The 18,033-nt window shown below is 34.5% G+C and overlaps 1 protein-coding gene across 1 annotated transcript in view; it reads right to left on the bottom strand.

The window, feature by feature from the left end:
- Positions 1 to 18,033, bottom strand: part of ca16b (carbonic anhydrase XVI b) — a 77,435-nt gene that overhangs the window by 7,016 nt on the left and 52,386 nt on the right. The window contains exons 9-19 of the mRNA XM_052559897.1: positions 15,497 to 15,681; positions 12,401 to 12,509; positions 12,253 to 12,302; positions 11,106 to 11,838; positions 9,505 to 9,643; positions 5,722 to 5,813; positions 2,788 to 2,879; positions 1,695 to 1,791; positions 1,393 to 1,475; positions 1,185 to 1,319; positions 56 to 190 (exon numbers count right to left, since the gene is read on the bottom strand). Coding sequence (XP_052415857.1) covers positions 56 to 190; positions 1,185 to 1,319; positions 1,393 to 1,475; positions 1,695 to 1,791; positions 2,788 to 2,879; positions 5,722 to 5,813; positions 9,505 to 9,643; positions 11,106 to 11,838; positions 12,253 to 12,302; positions 12,401 to 12,509; positions 15,497 to 15,681 — 1,850 coding nt within the window. The remainder of the gene's footprint in view (positions 1 to 55; positions 191 to 1,184; positions 1,320 to 1,392; positions 1,476 to 1,694; positions 1,792 to 2,787; positions 2,880 to 5,721; positions 5,814 to 9,504; positions 9,644 to 11,105; positions 11,839 to 12,252; positions 12,303 to 12,400; positions 12,510 to 15,496; positions 15,682 to 18,033) is intronic.

The following is an 18,033-nucleotide window of genomic DNA, read 5'->3' as shown; positions in this document are numbered from 1 at the left end:
CAGCGTCTAATACTTCATTGCTCTATAAACACTGTCTACAAATCCTCAAACGCACCTTTTTCAGTTTGGTGTTGCGTATGATGAAATGACGGAGTGTGTAGTAAGCGTAAACTTTAGTACTCTTCAGAGTTACCATTATGTTCCCATAAACCTCGCTGTTCTCTGATGGCCAATACTGATCACACTTCCTCTGTAAAAACAACAAAAGCATCTTCTGTTTTGCTTTTTAAAACATCAACGTCTACAACAGAAGTGTTCAACCAAAAATGAACATTTACTCACCCTCAGGACATCCAAGATGTAGATGCATTTGTTTCAGCATTGAAACAGATTTGGAGAAATTTATCATTTCATCACTTGCTCACCAATGGATCCTCTGCAGTGAATGGGTGCCGTCAGAGTCCAAACAGCTGATAAAACATCCACATATGATCCACAATAATCCACAAGTAATCATCATGACTCCAGTCCATCACTTAACACAATGTAAAGTGAAAAACTGCTCGTTTGCAAGAAAAAACAATCCATCAAGACTAAGTTTAGTTTAACTTTAAACTGTCACCATATCCATAATCCATAATAACACTTCCTCCATTGAAAAAGTCTATATCCTGTTGTGCTCACATCAAAATCCAACAACATAATTGTTTAGAAATGTTTTGCCCAGTTTTTACTTTTAAACAGTGCTTAATCTGTGCATATTTATCTCCTGATTCAGACAATCTTTTCATTGGCGAAATAAATATTATGGATAGAGGACTCTTATTATTGCAGAAAGTAAAAGTTTTAAACATTTTAATGATGGATTCTTACAAACAGCTTTTCACTCCACAAGATGGAAAAGTAGTCCTGTTGATTACTTGTGGACTTCGTGATGGTTTTATCAGCAGTTTGCACTCTCATTCTGACGGCACCCATTCACTGCAGAGGATCCATTGTTGAGCAAGTAATATAATGTTAAAAATGTCTTAAAAGTCACACTGAAGAAACAAACTCATCTACATCTTAGATGGTCTGAGGGTGAGTACATTTTCAGCAATTCAGATTTTTGGGTGAACTGTTCCTTTAAATTCTTACTCTCCACCATAGGCTCATGTTTTTATGCTAATGCATATTATATAAACTTTGTGGAAGCAAGGTCTATTTAAAAAAAATGAAGTGGTTATTTAAATGAAGTGACTCACCCTGCCTTTCTCCACCAAGTTAGTGATCATGACAATCACAGTGGTGTTCTGTTCCCAAATCATTCTCCAAAAGTCCTCAAACGTGGACTTGAGAGGGCCCTGAGCGGCTATATAAGCCCTGGGTCTTTTATAACCCTGAGAGGAAGAATATAACATTATAAAACAAACATTAAAGCAACAAGCATGCACTTAGTAATAAAATACCTACGTCTACATAGTTTGCATTGATGTAATCACTGTGCTTGGAGTCTTTCCCAGACAGTTGCTGCAACTTCACCCTGCTGTGATCATCTGGATATAAAAAAGCAATAAATGATGCATCATTCAAATCAGTTTTTGAGATACTACGCAAGCTATTTCGAATTACGAGCAGTGCATGCAAGAGTGAGAAATGGATATTAATATCTTTTATCTTCATCTTGCATGCACTGCTAGCACTTCATCGCAGATGAATTCACAGTACATTTAAGATGGTAAATGTTCATGCTTGCCACATAATAATCAACTCACAGGCAACAATGTTGATGTATCTGTTTTTGTGCTTGTTGTCTGGATGATTTGAATGTTCTGCTGTTATCTTCATTTCAGATGTGCAGTGTTGAACCTCCTGCAGGCAAGGTATGATTTCAAATTATTAGTTGCAGGTATTGTAATTCACAGACTATACTATGCTACACATCTTATTTCTACAGTACAGAGCATGTATGTTATGTACAATATGCACGATTTCTTTGTGCACGGACTAAATAGATGTAAAATGCAGTAAACAACACACCAATTCACAATCTGTTCCTCGTAACAAACTGTAAACCGTATTAGCAATTAAAAAAAGATTCAATGTTTAATTCAGCTGTCAAAAGGTTTAAACCAATTTGGATTAAAAATAAAATCTCTAACATGATGACTGGATTTCAAATGAGTTATTCATGAAGTTGTGACAATTGTAACTTTTTTTTTATAGTAATGAATACCTACGCAGATTACGTAATTCTGAATGCAGTCCTGTTAGAACTGCTAATTTTGTTGAGCATATTATTGGTAAATGATTTAAGACTCATTTCCAAAATAATTAGTTAATTATTCCAGTAATTAGCCACACTTTGATTAGAATTTACATTAATTGCAGCATTTGTCCAAATCATTTAATGATAGTCACATCAATTCAATGTAACACAAATTTCATACAGCAGCATAATAATTAGCTCCCCAGTGAGCTCTAATGAAGCAGATTTTGTCTTTCGTGCAGATTTTATCTTTCGGTATCGGTAAAACAAAGCACCCCTGTCATGAATTGATACCTGCTGTATCGCCAATACTGGTAAGCATTATAGTTTTTTAAGTAAATCTTCTTCAGGAGACCCAGTTCTTGCTTTTGGACGAGTCCATATTTGATTGTGATCTTGTAAATGTTTGCTGTGGGCATGAACCAGACTCAAGCTTCCCTGCATCCCTGCATAGATTCCTCATTTTAATGAGGCTCTACTCTTTAATTAGTCCTCTTCCCATAGCCATCTGTGCCTCTGTGCTACTGGGAGCACCGGTACATGTACAGAGCACATACACACACATTCTCACATGCTCCAACTACAAAGATCATACTCACATCGAACTCCTGAGAAAAGCCATGTTGGTTGTTGGAGTAGAGCTCCATGATGTGTTTGATGAACTGCCTGACTGGCACAGCCTCCAGGTCATCTGAAACACAAACCATACATACATCACACTACATCCAAACATTTTGATATAAATTGATGATAAATACATTAGAAACACCTACAAATATTTTTTTTCCCCTCATATTTAGGAATAAGGTTAATAATGGGGGAAAATATATATATAAAATTGGTATTTCTTAAAAAATTTAAGTAAAATAATATATGTATGTTTTGTTTCTTCTCTCGATATACTGGGTATTTTCCTTAATGTTTTTTTGTGAATAAAAAAAAACAAATATATATATATATATATATATATATATATATATATATATATATATATATATATATATATATATATATATATATATATATATTAAATTATAATATTAAATGTAAATATGATTAGATATTTCTCATATTATATCATACAATTAAAAACAAATTTAGTATTAAATTAAAATGTTTTGTTAAAAAATTACTTTTCTCATGCCCAATTACAAATACATTATTGTATCATGCGTTTTTTTTTAAATAATATATATTGTGATGCTCAATATTTTTGTGGAAACTGTGATTTATTTGAGGATTCTTTGACAAATAAAAAGTACAAAAATAAACAAACAAACATACACACAATACAATAAATAAATACACACATACATACAAAGTACATTTACTTGAAACCATGTAAAAATCTATAAAATGCAAAAATATCTTATATGCATCTTTGTTTTACCTATTTTTTATAATTTACCTAAAAAATCTTGCTGATTCCAAACTTGTATATTTTCATTAAACACACTAAATTATCTCACAGAACATGTAATAAAAAAAAAAAAAAAAAAAAAAATGCCATTAATCAGATTAATGCCATTAACATACATTTCACAACAAAACACAGACACTATTTAGTGACTGCAGTCCATATGATAATGTATGGTGTTTTGTCTATTAAATAGTTAAACTGTACATTAATCAATTGCATATTTGTCATTTCAAAATATCTATTGTCACTTTTAAGGAACGAAGCCCTGTGGAAAATAAAAGTTTAAATAAAGAAATAAAAGCACAACCTTGTTCCAAATGACAAAAGGCTTTGAACCAAAATCCATCCGCCCTACTTGTGTGGCCTGACTTCCTGACAGATGATATTTGGTCACATCTGTGTTATATAAAGCTCATCAGTTATCTATCAAAGAAACGGACTGGACCCATGATCTACTGTCAAGTAGAACGGCCTTATAAAGGTATGGGTCATTACTGCCACAGCTGGGACCATATTTATAAAAGACCAGACTCCCCTGGAGCTTTTACTGCTTCGCATTGTGAAGGATGATCAAACACACGTCAATTCAACCCCCAGTCTGTATTCAGTGTCTATGCAATTAACAGAAAAGATTCTGTCTTATTAAATCACTTGCACACACAGAAGACTTCCTCAATTCAACAGGGCTTGTTGATGACTTCTCTATTACAGCAGAGACATTAAACTATCACCTCAAACGGAGTTCTCATAAACATTAATGGCTAGTTTTACTTCTTTTGGCTTACAGTTATATAGACCTGTCAGTCAAGAGCTGGACTGCATCACATGAGGAGAGAGAAGGAGAGGAAAGAAACCAAGGAAAAGCAAGAGAGAAAAGAGTGGCAATACTGAAAGCAGCTCATGCAATTTGAGAAAACCGTGCACTATCATTCCTTCGCCAACTGACAAACATATACACACAGAACATAAAATATGCATCCACTCAACAACCCAGAAAACCGCAATGCTGATCATTAAAAGAAATAGACCAGCCAAAATCAAAATTCTGTAGTTTATTTGCACATTCTCACAGTAGTTTGAAATAAATAGGACTTTAAATTTTGTAAAAGAGCACAAAAGAGATATTCTTCCCACTCAAAGCTATCATCAGGGCTTGAAATGAACGTCCTGATCCACAAGAGCACTGTGAACATTCAGCAAAGCACCTCTTTTGTACTCTATGGAATAAAAGTATACTGTTTAAAAGTTTGGGGACTGTAGGATTCTGTAATGTGTTTGAAAGCAGTTTCTCATGCTCACCAAAGCTATATCGAAAGTCTCTCTCTACTTAGAAACATATTGTCAAATGTTCTTACACTTTAAAATGTAATTTACTCCTTTGATGGCAAAGCTGAATTTTCAGCATCATTATCCATGTTAAAACAGTTGTTCATATTTTGCGGAAAAAGCATGATCCTTTTTTTTAGGGTTCCTTGATGTGTATGTGTATATATATATATATATATATATATATATATATATATATATATATATATATATATATATATATATATATATATATAAAACAGCATTTTTAGTACATTTATACGGAGCCCCGCACATGACATGCAAGAAAAAAAAAAAAAATTCTGTGCATGATTTACTAATTTGTTCCCTCAATGTATTAAAACGTGCACACGATTACTATTTCGTTCACTCGATTTGCTAAATTGTGCGCGCGATTTAGCAAATCGAGGGAACTAATTAGTAAATTGTGCGCACAATTTATAAATCGAGTGAACAAAAAATTACTATTTTTTTCCTTACATTTAAAATACAAAATCATTTGTTACATAAATTCTTTACTGTCACTTTTGATCACTTTAACACATCCTTGCTGAATAAAATGAATTTCTTTCTAAAATAAAATGAATATTATTATACTAACCCCAAACTTCTGAATGACTGAATGATAGTAAGGGTGTGGGTTTTAATATAATTTCATTAATTATTTTACTATTTAGTGTATAAACAATATGCAATCTGTCTAAACTACTTGTCAGCAGGTCAGGTATATTTATAAATAAAGCTATTGCAGCATGATGTGTTTTCGTTTGTTTGTTTAGCTGCTCACCCGCTGTAGACAGGACGGGGAAACTGTCATTGCGGCTCACTCTGGGAGAGTTCCTGTCTTCAATGTACACATGTGCGGTCTGGAAGAATCTCCTATGAACAGAAAGGGTCTCAGTTAGTGGAAAGGAGGTAATTAGGAGGATTTTAGACAGCTCCTTAATTCCGAGGAAGCCTGAGAATTGCTGTTAAGGTGATCACTTCACGTCCAAGTCTTAATTTACAAAGCACTTTAGATGTCAAGCTGTATAGTCTTGATAGTGCTGTTTTGAACCGTGTTTCAGCCTGCAATTTTAGTCTCAACTCTGAAATCAGTCCATTACTACAAAAGAATGAGTATACCAACTATATTGCTTAAATATACTGTACATATGTATGACAAAATACAATTAAATACCAAGATTTTTACACAAAATGTACTTGTTATTATTACCAGTAGCATTAGTATTTAGGCATGTATTGAAATAAAATAGCAATAATAAAAAACAATAAAATATTTGAAAACAGAATGAAAAATAAATATTTTTTATAAATATTATCTCTCTCTCTCTCTCTCTCTCTCTCTCTCTATATATATATATATATATATATATATATATATATAAAATATTTATAAAAAGTTATTTATTTTTCATTCTGTTTTCAAATATTTTATTGTTTTTTATTATTGCTATTTTGTTTCAATACATGCCTAAATACTAATGCTACTTTATTTTTTTATTTTTTCATTGGATGAATGAAACCTTTTTTTCAGTGTGTATTTATTTATGCATTTATCTATTTTTTTCAATTATTCCATGCTACTTATTGAGTATTTATTTTCACAACATAACTTCTGTTAGTTGTACAAATGTGTATGGAATCAGCTGAGGCTAAGAATCACAAAACAGCTAAATATTGGATGAATGAATCAGCTCAGCAGGCATATATCAGTTTATCTTTATTAATATGAACCATGCACGGAATTTTAAATCCATTCAACTACTTCTTAATATTGAATAACACCCTGTCTTTAATAATTGGAACATTTTCAACAGCAACAAATTAAGATCATAACATCATGACAGTGATTCAAGATCTTTAAAATAAAGTTAGGCAAACTCATAATAAAGTCTTTCCCCAACACATTTTTTTTTTTTTTTTTAATTAAAAAGCATTAGCTCATACAGAAACCCACAGAAGTCTAGTTCCCACTGTAGGTTTCATAAAATATACATGAACAGCAAAGTGATGATACCAAATATCCAGTCAAACTTTGCACGCACAACTCCTGCTACCTTGGGATGCTATTCCCATGAAGCATTTGTATAAGCATGCCCCTACCTGTACTTTATGCAGAGCAATGAGCAGATGCTAGTCATCCTTGGGAGGTGAGATAAAAAGAAAGAAAGATGCTCTGAATGTCCGCTGAGCTCTGATAAAGGAGGGGGGCTGGAGGACTGAGGAAAGAGGATGAGGGGGGACAGGAACTCTACACTAATGACCTTTTTATGATGGGGGATCTCTCATGTGTTTACAGATGTTAGACTAATGGTGTAGAAGGGCCCTTCAGTGAATTTTTAAACCCTGTGGTCTAATCCTTTAGAATGCAAAACAGGCGAATGGTAAAGAGTAAATATAACCTCTTATCGCACCCCATCTGTGACTGCTTTAACTCATAGGCGATCTCATGCGTACGTGTAGAAATGTACCACGGAGACGAGTGCAGCATCTTTGGTCTTTAATGGGCATCTGTGAGTCTGAGCAGATTGAAAGCCTCTGAGCCCTCCAGATGGAACCCTGCCTACATAAACCTCTCAGTAGCCTATCGCCTTGGCAACATCATAACTTCATTTTAAGCAAATAATAGCATACATTTTTTTTCTTGAAATTTGACAGTGGTTAAGTCTTGACGTTCTCGGAGGAGCAGTTGCATCTCATCACTTGTCTTCCCTCCACTCAATTAACAGATTGATTACCATGCAAACAGTCTTTCATTCACTTTAACTGTCACTGATCGACCTCTTATAAAACGTCAAGTGCTCAAATCAAACTGTTCTTATCTTCTCCTTTCAAGTTGCATGATTTGTCAGCTTACACAATAGCTTTGCAATTAGAAACTTGCAGGCAAAAATTTGTCGAAATTAGCCGTGCTTTATAAGGATGTGAGGTTGGTTCTGTTATTATTAACTTAATCTAAAACCTTTAAAATCATTTAGGTCATTAAATTTAGAAAAATTAGATGAAAGATTTCCAATAATAGCGCATCCAAAATAAAAATTCTGTCATCTTTTATTAATCCTGATGTTGTTCCAAACCTTTATTGGTTCCTTTCTTTTCTTGAACACAAAAATAAGATATTTAGAAAAATATTTGTATATAAACAGTTGATGGTAGCCATTGACTTACATGTATTTTTCCATACTGTGGAAGTTAATGGCTACGGTCATTCTTCATTTTTGGTTGAACCATCCCTTGAACTAAAGTGACTAAAAATAATACCATTAAAGACTGATTTTGTAAGTCAAATAAAGCTGTATATAAATCTAATATTAGATAAAAAAAACTGAAATAAAAATTCAATTGTAGAACTAAAAAAAACTGTTTCTAAACTTGAAAATTAAATAAAAATTACATAAAAAATATTAGATGAAAACATGAACTTAAAAAAAAACTTAAATAAAAGTGAATTGAAGTGTTGCTTTGGTGAAATAAATCATGCTATACCTGAAATAAATAGATTAAATTGTACTATTAAAACTGTTACCAGTAATTGAAATTAAGTTAATAATAATAATAATTAATATTATTTTTATTATTTTTATTATTATATAAAATATTTATATTACATGAAATCCTTAAAACCTTAAATAAGAAATGAGAAATGTTGCTTTGGTGAAATAAATCATGCTATACCTGAAATGAATAGGTTTAAGTTACAGTACTAAAATGACTAAAATTAAAACTTCAACAATAATGACAATTTAAAAAGAAAACATAACTGAGAACATAAAAATAAGCTTATTCAAAATATCAATAAATACTATAATAATATATCAAGATTACTAAAAGTAATACAGAATATAAAACTGTAGAACAAAATAGCATTTAAGAATCATCTTGCGTCATACCGACATTTAAAATATAAAGTTGCTTTTAAATATGAATGTTTTCATGTAAGATTATTGTTTGTACTGTGTGTGTTCACATTTTAAATGATACGCTCAAAGAGTCAGCTTCACAGATTGGAGCACAGCTGGGTCTCTCCGAACAAGACTCATGGTCCCTAGGGGGCCCGCAACCTCTTAGCTCACATACAGACACAAGACTGAACAGGAGGATGGTGGTATTTGGCAGGAAGCTCCATAGGAGGATTTTTATTCGGTTACCATGGGGCTGAGAGCGGTCCAGGAGAGGGCGGGCAGATGGGGCTGGGACTCTCCAGGGAGCTGAGCCAGGTTTATAAAGGCCAGTAGATGGAGTAGAAAGAGGTAGATGAGGTGTGGATCCAGGGGTCAGAGTGACCTTACACTGTCTACAAACCAGCCACAACCATGACCAGACGGATCTACTCCACAGAACATGTTGTCATGAATATTAATTAGGTGATGCATTCGTTCACAAAAAAACTAGGCGGATGAATGTAGAAGCTGTTACAAGATAAGGAAATTAGACTGATTCTAGATGCTATATTCTCAGTTCAGATCCCAATAAAGGTCCAAGATGATCTAAGACCAGTGTGCTGGTCAATAGCCGATTCCCCTCTGCCTTATGAACTATTATGAACTGTTTTTCAACAGTGTCTTACCTCCAGTAGACCAGGACAGCCAGCAGCATGATCAGACAGAGCAGCGTGAGGGCAGAGACCACCATCAGGGGGATGATCCACTCCATCCGGCTGGATGCTGACACCGGGTCTCGGGTGACAGTGGAGATGCTGTTCCTCTCTGCATGATGGTCCAAGGAGACCACAGCAAGGTAACAAATACAAAAAGGCAGAGTTTTAAACCGGTCTGTTTTGGTATAAATGCTTGCAATTGCATTCATGCCTATTCAACAGCTACTTTTGTACAATGATCTTTCTTTACAAAGCTTATTTCAACTATAAATTTGCATTTAATATAATATATTTTACAATAATCCATATACAGCAGTCTTTATTACATTATTTAGAACTTTATATTCAGTTTCTGATTATTTATTTTTTATTACATTTATACATTTTATATTGTCAATTACATTTTAATATATATTATTACAATTTAAAATAACTGCTTTCTATTTTAATAGATTTTAAAATGTAATTTATTCCTGTGATAGCAAAGCTGAATTTGCAGTGGACATTGCACCTGCTTTTAGTGTCACATGATCCCTTAGAAATCATTTAAATAAGTTGATTCTGTGTTCAAGAAACGTCTCTTATTATCATGCTGAAAACAGTTTTGCTGCTTCTAATTTTTATGGAAACCATGATAGTTGTTTTAGGATTTTTTTCCCCTTCAAATAAAGAATAGCATTAATTTGAAATAAAATTTTTTGGGTAGCAATGTAATTCTGTCACTTTAAATCAGTTTAAAGCATTTCATGTATTTCATTAAAAAAAATATAAAAAAATGTAACATGTATTAATACATTTTACCACATATATATATATATATATACATATATATATATACATATATATATATATACATACATATATATATATATATATATATATATATATATATATATATATATATATATATATATATATATATATACATATTATTTTTATTAGTGCATTATTTATTATTTTCTTTTATTATTTTTTACAATTTTAATAGTTCTGTCTGTTGTTCTCTTAAATTGTGAGTGTAGTAGCATCTGATCAAATGTGCAATTTTATTCATTAGCTTGGGTTAAACTAATTTTAGTTTGTTGGATCAGCTGCTATGCTAATGATGTCTCTATTTTGTTTCTATGTTTTGCCACCGGATTTACATCCCGTTGTAACTAGGATTTACACAAGCTCCAGTCTGGACCCAGAACACCTGAGAAGAGATGATGCTGTCCCTCAGAGGACCTCAGCTGATGCTAACCCTGAATCAACAACAGAACTAACAAATATTGCTACCAGTGTGACTGCATCATATAACAATTATTAATTAATAATATTAATAATGTTCATCATCTAGCTGACTATGTCTTGTATACATTTTTTTCTTAAAATCCTGTCAAACTTGCACAAACTGACAGTCACCACCATAAGCTACTACTAAATATTGTAGAAACATAACTTTCTGTAAAGTTGCTTTGTAGCGATTCGTATTGTAAAAAGCGCTATACAGATAAACTTGAATGTATATTTGAAGTGTATATTTATGCTGATGCCTTGAGTTTTAGACTGCAAGTCTGTAGCTCACCTACCAGTGTGAATGAAGTATGGCCAGAGCGCCTTCTCTTCATTGGCGAGTTCGGTGGTCCCTGATGAGCTGGAGGGAAGCTGCATGTCTACAGTGTCATTCTCTACCAGCCACGTCGGCTTCTCTGTGGCACGAGGCACCTGCTCTTCCACTGTTCTAGGGGTCAATGTGGAGTTCTCAGTGTTAACACCAGGCCTCTCTCCACCCCTCTCCCTGTGTTTTGAAGTTGGGACAGGGGAAGTTGGTTTTTGGGGCAGCCCTTTGTCCTGCTTTTTGTCCTTGACTGTCACATCTTTCCCCTTTTTTTTCTTCTCCTCTTCTCCCTGCTCCTCTTCCTCCTCCTCCTCCTCCTCTTCTTCTTCTTCTTTCTCTTTCTCCTCTCTTTCACGGTCTTCTTCCTGTTTGTTATTAGCTTCGGTGCTGTCCTCAGAGGTCAGGATGTTGCTGTCAGATGGGGTGTTTTTGGCTGGATGTTGAGTGGGCGTGGGGCCTGAGTTTGTAGAGTGGGTTGGCCAAAAGGATCCTGGGAGAGAAGAAATCACACTGCCACTGAAACCCAGTCCGGCCAACAGAGTGCTGGTCACTACAGATGCTACAGTGGCTTGTCCACCACTGGATGGAGGCCCCATTCCCGTAGCCATTGAGACAAAGGAAAAGGGGAGACCAGCGGATGTCCAGGTTGAGGAGCCAGAGCTTATAGGGGCCATGTCTGCAGAAGAGGCGGGGGAAACCGTGGGCTAAAACGGGGCAGAAGAAGAAGAGAAATACTCTTTTAGTCGATAAATAGAGGCAGTAAATACTCTTTATAGTCGATAACATTATTAGCGTCCACACCAATGCATGATAACATTTGATATTATAAGCATGCACTGCAGTGCTGAAGCTCTTTAAAGCTGGGCAGATTCTGATTGGCTGTCAATGTTTTTGTTTTTTTATTAGACAAAAATTTCATTTGGACAAAAAGATGATGACAGCATTAATATTTTAGCTCATTTTCCAGTAACAAATTTTCAATGTATATATATCTGCTCAAAGTTTTGGGTTCATTTCTGCTATTCTTTAAAAAAATGTAAACTATTTTCATCGTTGTTGTTATAGTTATCATCCTTGGTGTGAACAGGCCTTTAGAAGTGATTAAACCAGTTACCCACCATTCCGGTTTTCACAATCCGTGTGCCCTCGAATATCCTTGTGGTGTTTGCTTGAAAAAAAAAATCACACGGAATAAAAAAAAAAAAAAGTTTTAATAGCAGCAGTAATCAATGAGTAATTGAGAAAGCCACTTAAAATGGGACGAACCTTTGAATAAAAGTGTTTGGCTGAAGTCACTGCGCTGGTCTCTCTGACACACAGCTTGCACTCTGAACAGATACAGGACATCTGGAGACACGTGTGTGATGACTGCCCTCTGCAGGAAACATATGACACACCTTACATATTAAGAACACATTGCATGCAACACATAGATGGCTAGAACAGAAACTGGATACCTTCAAAATAACTCATACTACCATAGCATTAATGTACACTATGCACATTTTCAGTATGCAAGGTGGTACATTTATGCAAGAACACGCAGATAAGTGCTAACATTTTTTGAAAGAAAATATTACTTTTATTTTTTAAATAAATTCAGATGGTCAATTTTCAATGCATATACTGTATATCTGAATATATATCAATATATAGATGGCCTCCAATCTAACACACAAGGATGAAACTTCACAAAACTCCAATTTAGATTTTTTTTATGTATTCAGTTGATCAAAATTAGGTCTAATTTATGCATTTCTGAATGTTGGACGCAGTCAGAGTGTCCCTTCAACAGCTACAGACAAATCCAGAAACCTCATTACACAACACAGAGTGAGCGGATGTAAATCTGACAAGATCTTATTTTCCAAATCCGAAATGTCAAAGCAAATTTGACATCTGCCATTATTATTTGTAGAAATTGACACTTATTTATTGCAATGTCCTGCTCCGTCTTTCAGTGATCCCCAGTGTCCCAGAAATAGATAGATACTGATTTGAATTTCATATACTCAAAGTCGGTCTTGATTCGCTGGCACAACCTGTGACTGGGCTCAAAATTGAAATAAAAATGTAAATGTAGAGGCAAAAAAAAAAAAGATGAGGGAGTCATGATGGGATGTAGAGTGAAAGAAAGTAATTGGACTTTAACCGTGGCAGTTATATCCCTCAACTAAATCCAAATCTAATTTGACCGTGGCTAAAAAAGACTGACAGCGCTCATCAGAAAAAGTTCCTTCAACTGGCTGGACACTGTCTTGTTGTCATGGATACGGTGTGTGTAAGAACACTCCAATAAGGTGACTGACAGACATGGGTGTAAGTCATTCATTAGACTCGAGGGAAGAAAGACAAAATGATGTCCAAGTCCATCAAATCAATGAGAGCAGTCCATCCATCAGAATTACGAGGGAATGCTGGGGTCTAGAAGACAATGCTCTGGCAACAGTCTGACATCATGCTCAAGTGGCTGTATCAAGGGTAAAATGTATAGATATTTTCAAATGTTCAAATTCTGTTCTTTAGTTGGCTCATGACACCAATCGGGCCACCCTGCCGTCCTCACATCTGTCCCATGCAACAGTTTTAGGTCTTATTAATCTCTTTCATTCCAGATTACTGCCGACCAGTCTGGGGACTTCAACACGTCTCGAGATCCTGGATTTGTAATAGCGGAGGTGTTCCATTACATCCTACACTCCTGTCTAGCTTAAAAGTCTTCATCAGGGTGTCTGTGACCACTAAAGAGTCCAATGTAGTACTGCAATGTATATTTTTTCCAATTTATTTGGGTTGCCAATAGAAAACTACATGCATGGAATTTTTGTTTTGAATATTAGTTATTTTAAACTTAAAATAAAATAAAATAAATTCATAAAACTTAAAATGACATATTTTAATATAAATGTGGACATCGTATTATACCCATATTTAATATATAGTCTCGTCTGCTCAACATGGGTGCATTTATTTGTTAAAAAAATACAGTAAAACAGATTCAAATTATTTAAATATTGCTTTATATTATTTTGTCTTTATTATATATATATATATATATATATATATATAAATATTAGGGCCGGGACTCGATTAAAAAAATTAATCTAATTAATTAGAGGCTTTGTAATTAATTAATCGAAATTAATCGCATTTTAATCGCATATAAATATTTGACCGTGAGAAGTAATTTTTTTCACATGGATTTATAGTATACCATTGAATAATGACTGAATACATAAGCTTAAGCAACAAAATATTGTTTATTTTTGTTCAACCAAGTCTAGCAGACCAGTGCAATTTTTGCCATGAAGTGTAGCAATAGCATATTTAGAAACAATTTAGAAATAGTACATTTCAGAAATTCAGGAAGCTTATAGGTGCTGGAACCTTCTGTAAAGCGTTTTTTTTTTTTAAGTAAAACACAATACTGTCAATTACATTCAGAACATTGGAAACACTGACTATTAGAAAACCTCTCTGTTGCTTCAGAGGCCATAACATACTCAAGTCCAACTCTTAATAACCTTGGCCAAAACAATAAAGAGTTCAACATAAACTGTTGCACCAACAAAGTAATAAACAGTTCAACATAAAATGTAAAGTCCACGCTAGCTGCTATATGTTTTGCGTTTAGGTGATACTTGAGGCTCGATGTGCTGCTGCGGTGATATGCGAACGCTAGTTGGTGCTCCAGTATAATCGGTCCCGCCGAAACGCGTCCAGTGAGAAACGTTCCGCGGTGCAAAAATAAGTTATTAAAAATGCGGGAATTTTTTTTTCTGTAATTAATTAATCTTAGTTAACGCGTTATTTTTTGTGTAATTAATTAATCTCAATTAACGCGTTAAAGTCCCGGCCCTAATAAATATCAAAATGTAATTTATTCCAGGGATGGCAGAGCTGAATGATTACTCCAGTGTTTAGTGTCACATCTTATATGCTGATTTGCTGCTCAAAAAACATTTTTTATTATTATCAATGAGCACATGTTAGGTAAAAAATGTTAGCTTGAATGCACTGTAAGTCGCTTTGGATAAAAGCATCTGCTAAATGCATAGATTTAATTGAATTTAAGTCTCACTAACCCCAAATGTTTTGAATAGTAGCAAATAATACACTAATATGAACTAAATCCATGTTATTAACACTTAATATTTAATAGAGACTCATCTTTATCGACCAACCGTTGATGGTCTAGCAGTTTTTATGCCACTTGTGCCTTCAGCCTAATGCAGCCTCAGCACAGTGATTGAATACATGGTTGAGATGAAACCAGGACTAGAATAATTATGGCTGAGGGAATGAGGATTGCGGTGGTTGACACTTTTAATGTGCTCTGCCTTTCATTGTGGGGAGCCTTACCGTGCTGTGTTCGCTGCTCTGCGTGAAGGTCTTCTCAAAAGGCATTTCATCCTTCACCCAGCTGTAGGAGACAAGGAAGCCCACTATAGGCGGGTGGTAGACAGATGACGGTCTGTCCCAGGTCAACACAAGAGCAGTTCTGTTCAGAAGGTGGACCTTCATGTTGTCAGGGATGCTGCTGCAGACTGGATGGAGAGAGGAGAAGCAGAGAGATGAGATTAGACTGATAAAAAACAAGGAGGAAGAAGGTACAGTTGTTCTCATTTGATTAGGGATGTGTAACTGGAGATAAACGGGTGGAATTACGGCTCTACGGCAGTGGGAGCAGAGCCAGATTTCAGCCGCACAGGTCTATGACTGCAGCCCCCAGGTGAAGCTAAATCTTTTATTGCTGTCTGACTCACCAAAGCGTTCTCACTAGAAACTGCTTCAAAGTGGAAAATAATACATGAGTTCATCTCAATCTGCCTCCAGGCTTTCAAACAGCCTTGCAGTGAGCACACGCATGCGTGACTGTGGCTGCATGCGCTACTGTGGACACAGTAGGAAGTCTTAGTGTGTGTGTGTGTGTGTGTGTGTGTGTGTGTGTAATTCTCAGTGGTGGAAGAAGCACACCAATCATGCATGTCAGTTGAAATACAAATACAATGATGAAAGATTAATGCAGTAAAAGTACACTAGCATTCAAAAGTTTGGGGCCGGAAAGATTTTTTTTAAATGTTTTTGAAAGAACTCTCTTGTGCTCACAAAGGCTGTATTTATTTGATCAATATACAGTACACACAGTAATATTTGAAAATATTATTACATGTTGAAATAGCTGTTTTCTATTTTAACAATTTAAACTACAATTTATTCATGTGATGGAAAAGCAGAAATTTTAGCAGCCATTGTCAACTGATTTCTTGATCAAGAAATATTTCTTTTTATTATCAATGTGGGAACAGCTGAAAGCAGTGTCGTTTAATATTTTTGTGGAAAACTGCTATATTTTTAAGAGAAAATTAAAATAAGAACAACATTTATTTATATATATATATATATATAAAAATATAATCTAATAAAATATATGTATATGACCATATGATAGGTAAAAATTAATAGCCTGAATGCACTGTAAGTTGCTTTGGATAAAAGCATCTGCTAAATGCATACATTTATTTTATTTATTTATTTTATTTTATATATATATATATATATATATATATATATATATATATATATATATATATATATATATATATAGATTTTTTTTCATTCGATGATTTCCAGATCAATTAAATCACAATTAACTGCATATATCAATATTTACTAAGGAAAGAAAACAAATTAAGGACTAATCAGGGTTATCACACACACACAAAAACACATCTCATCATGTTGATTCAATGGCTATTCAACTTGCTTGTTACACAGACCTCATTGTTGGCACTTTTTTGATGACACAGACAAACAAACATGAACTAGGTTAGTTTTGCAGCTAAAAATAATTTTTACCAAATGTGCCCTGATCAGGCTTTTTATCAGGTTTTAGCTATTCAGCCCCACAAAATGTGACACTGCTGTGTGCCGTGACGCAATCACAGCCAATCAGAATAGATTTAAAAATGATGCAGGTCAGATCTGAACCAGCGGCACCCATCAAGATTACCTGGAGTGCATGCATCAATCTAACTCATGCTTTTCCTATTAACCTGATAAAAAGCAAAAGTTGTTTTTAATAAGGACTACAGAAGCCCTGAAAAGGCGAACAGACGTAATTGCACGATTGACGTCACTTATCACACAAATCATTTGGTGGGACATGTTTTTGTCAAGCTGGGCGGACCGCATAAGTGGCGCTTGATAAGGTCATTGTGCCGAAAGCCTCTACCCTTAATGTGTGTGTATCAGCATTAGCGACCTGTCAACAAGCCTGTGATAAACACGTCTGTGAAACGAGAGGCAGATCGCAAGAACACAAGAAGTGAAACGAGGACGAGGGGGTGATTAGTGAAAGGGCATCTGCTGTGGAAGTCGGCCTCGAGAGCTCTGTTAGCACGGGTGACTCAGCGAGAGCCTATTATTTTCATCAGTTCAATCATCAGCATGCTAATGACTGTCCGGCAGAGATAACAAGGTTTCTGATGATTCAAACTGACTCTATTCTCATGGCGGTTCTTTGGGTTATGTAGTCAACAAGCTAAGATGTCAGCACTGGCTGTAGCGCAAGTAACGCTTTTTTTGCTTGACAGGTATAGTACGTTCTACAATTAGAGTACAAAATTGGGTTTGGAATGATTTAAAATGAACTATTTATTATTTCTTTATCAACAAATAGTCAGTAAAATGACATGTTTGCCCTCCAGAAAATGTAATAATTCTGTGTTCTACATTTGTAATATTTTGTGTAAGTTTTATATGAGCTATGTATCTTTTTACAACCCAGTTAGCTAAATACATAAAATTAAAACCCAAGATTCTGTGTGCTATTGTTTTTTTTTTAATCTGAATTTACACATCAAATGGAATTTTAAATTAATAAATTAATATTTGTT

This window comes from Carassius gibelio, chromosome B6 (assembly GCF_023724105.1).
Source record: "Carassius gibelio isolate Cgi1373 ecotype wild population from Czech Republic chromosome B6, carGib1.2-hapl.c, whole genome shotgun sequence".
Classification (NCBI taxonomy): domain Eukaryota; kingdom Metazoa; phylum Chordata; class Actinopteri; order Cypriniformes; family Cyprinidae; genus Carassius; species Carassius gibelio.
This window is presented reverse-complemented; position numbering and strand designations above follow the sequence as displayed.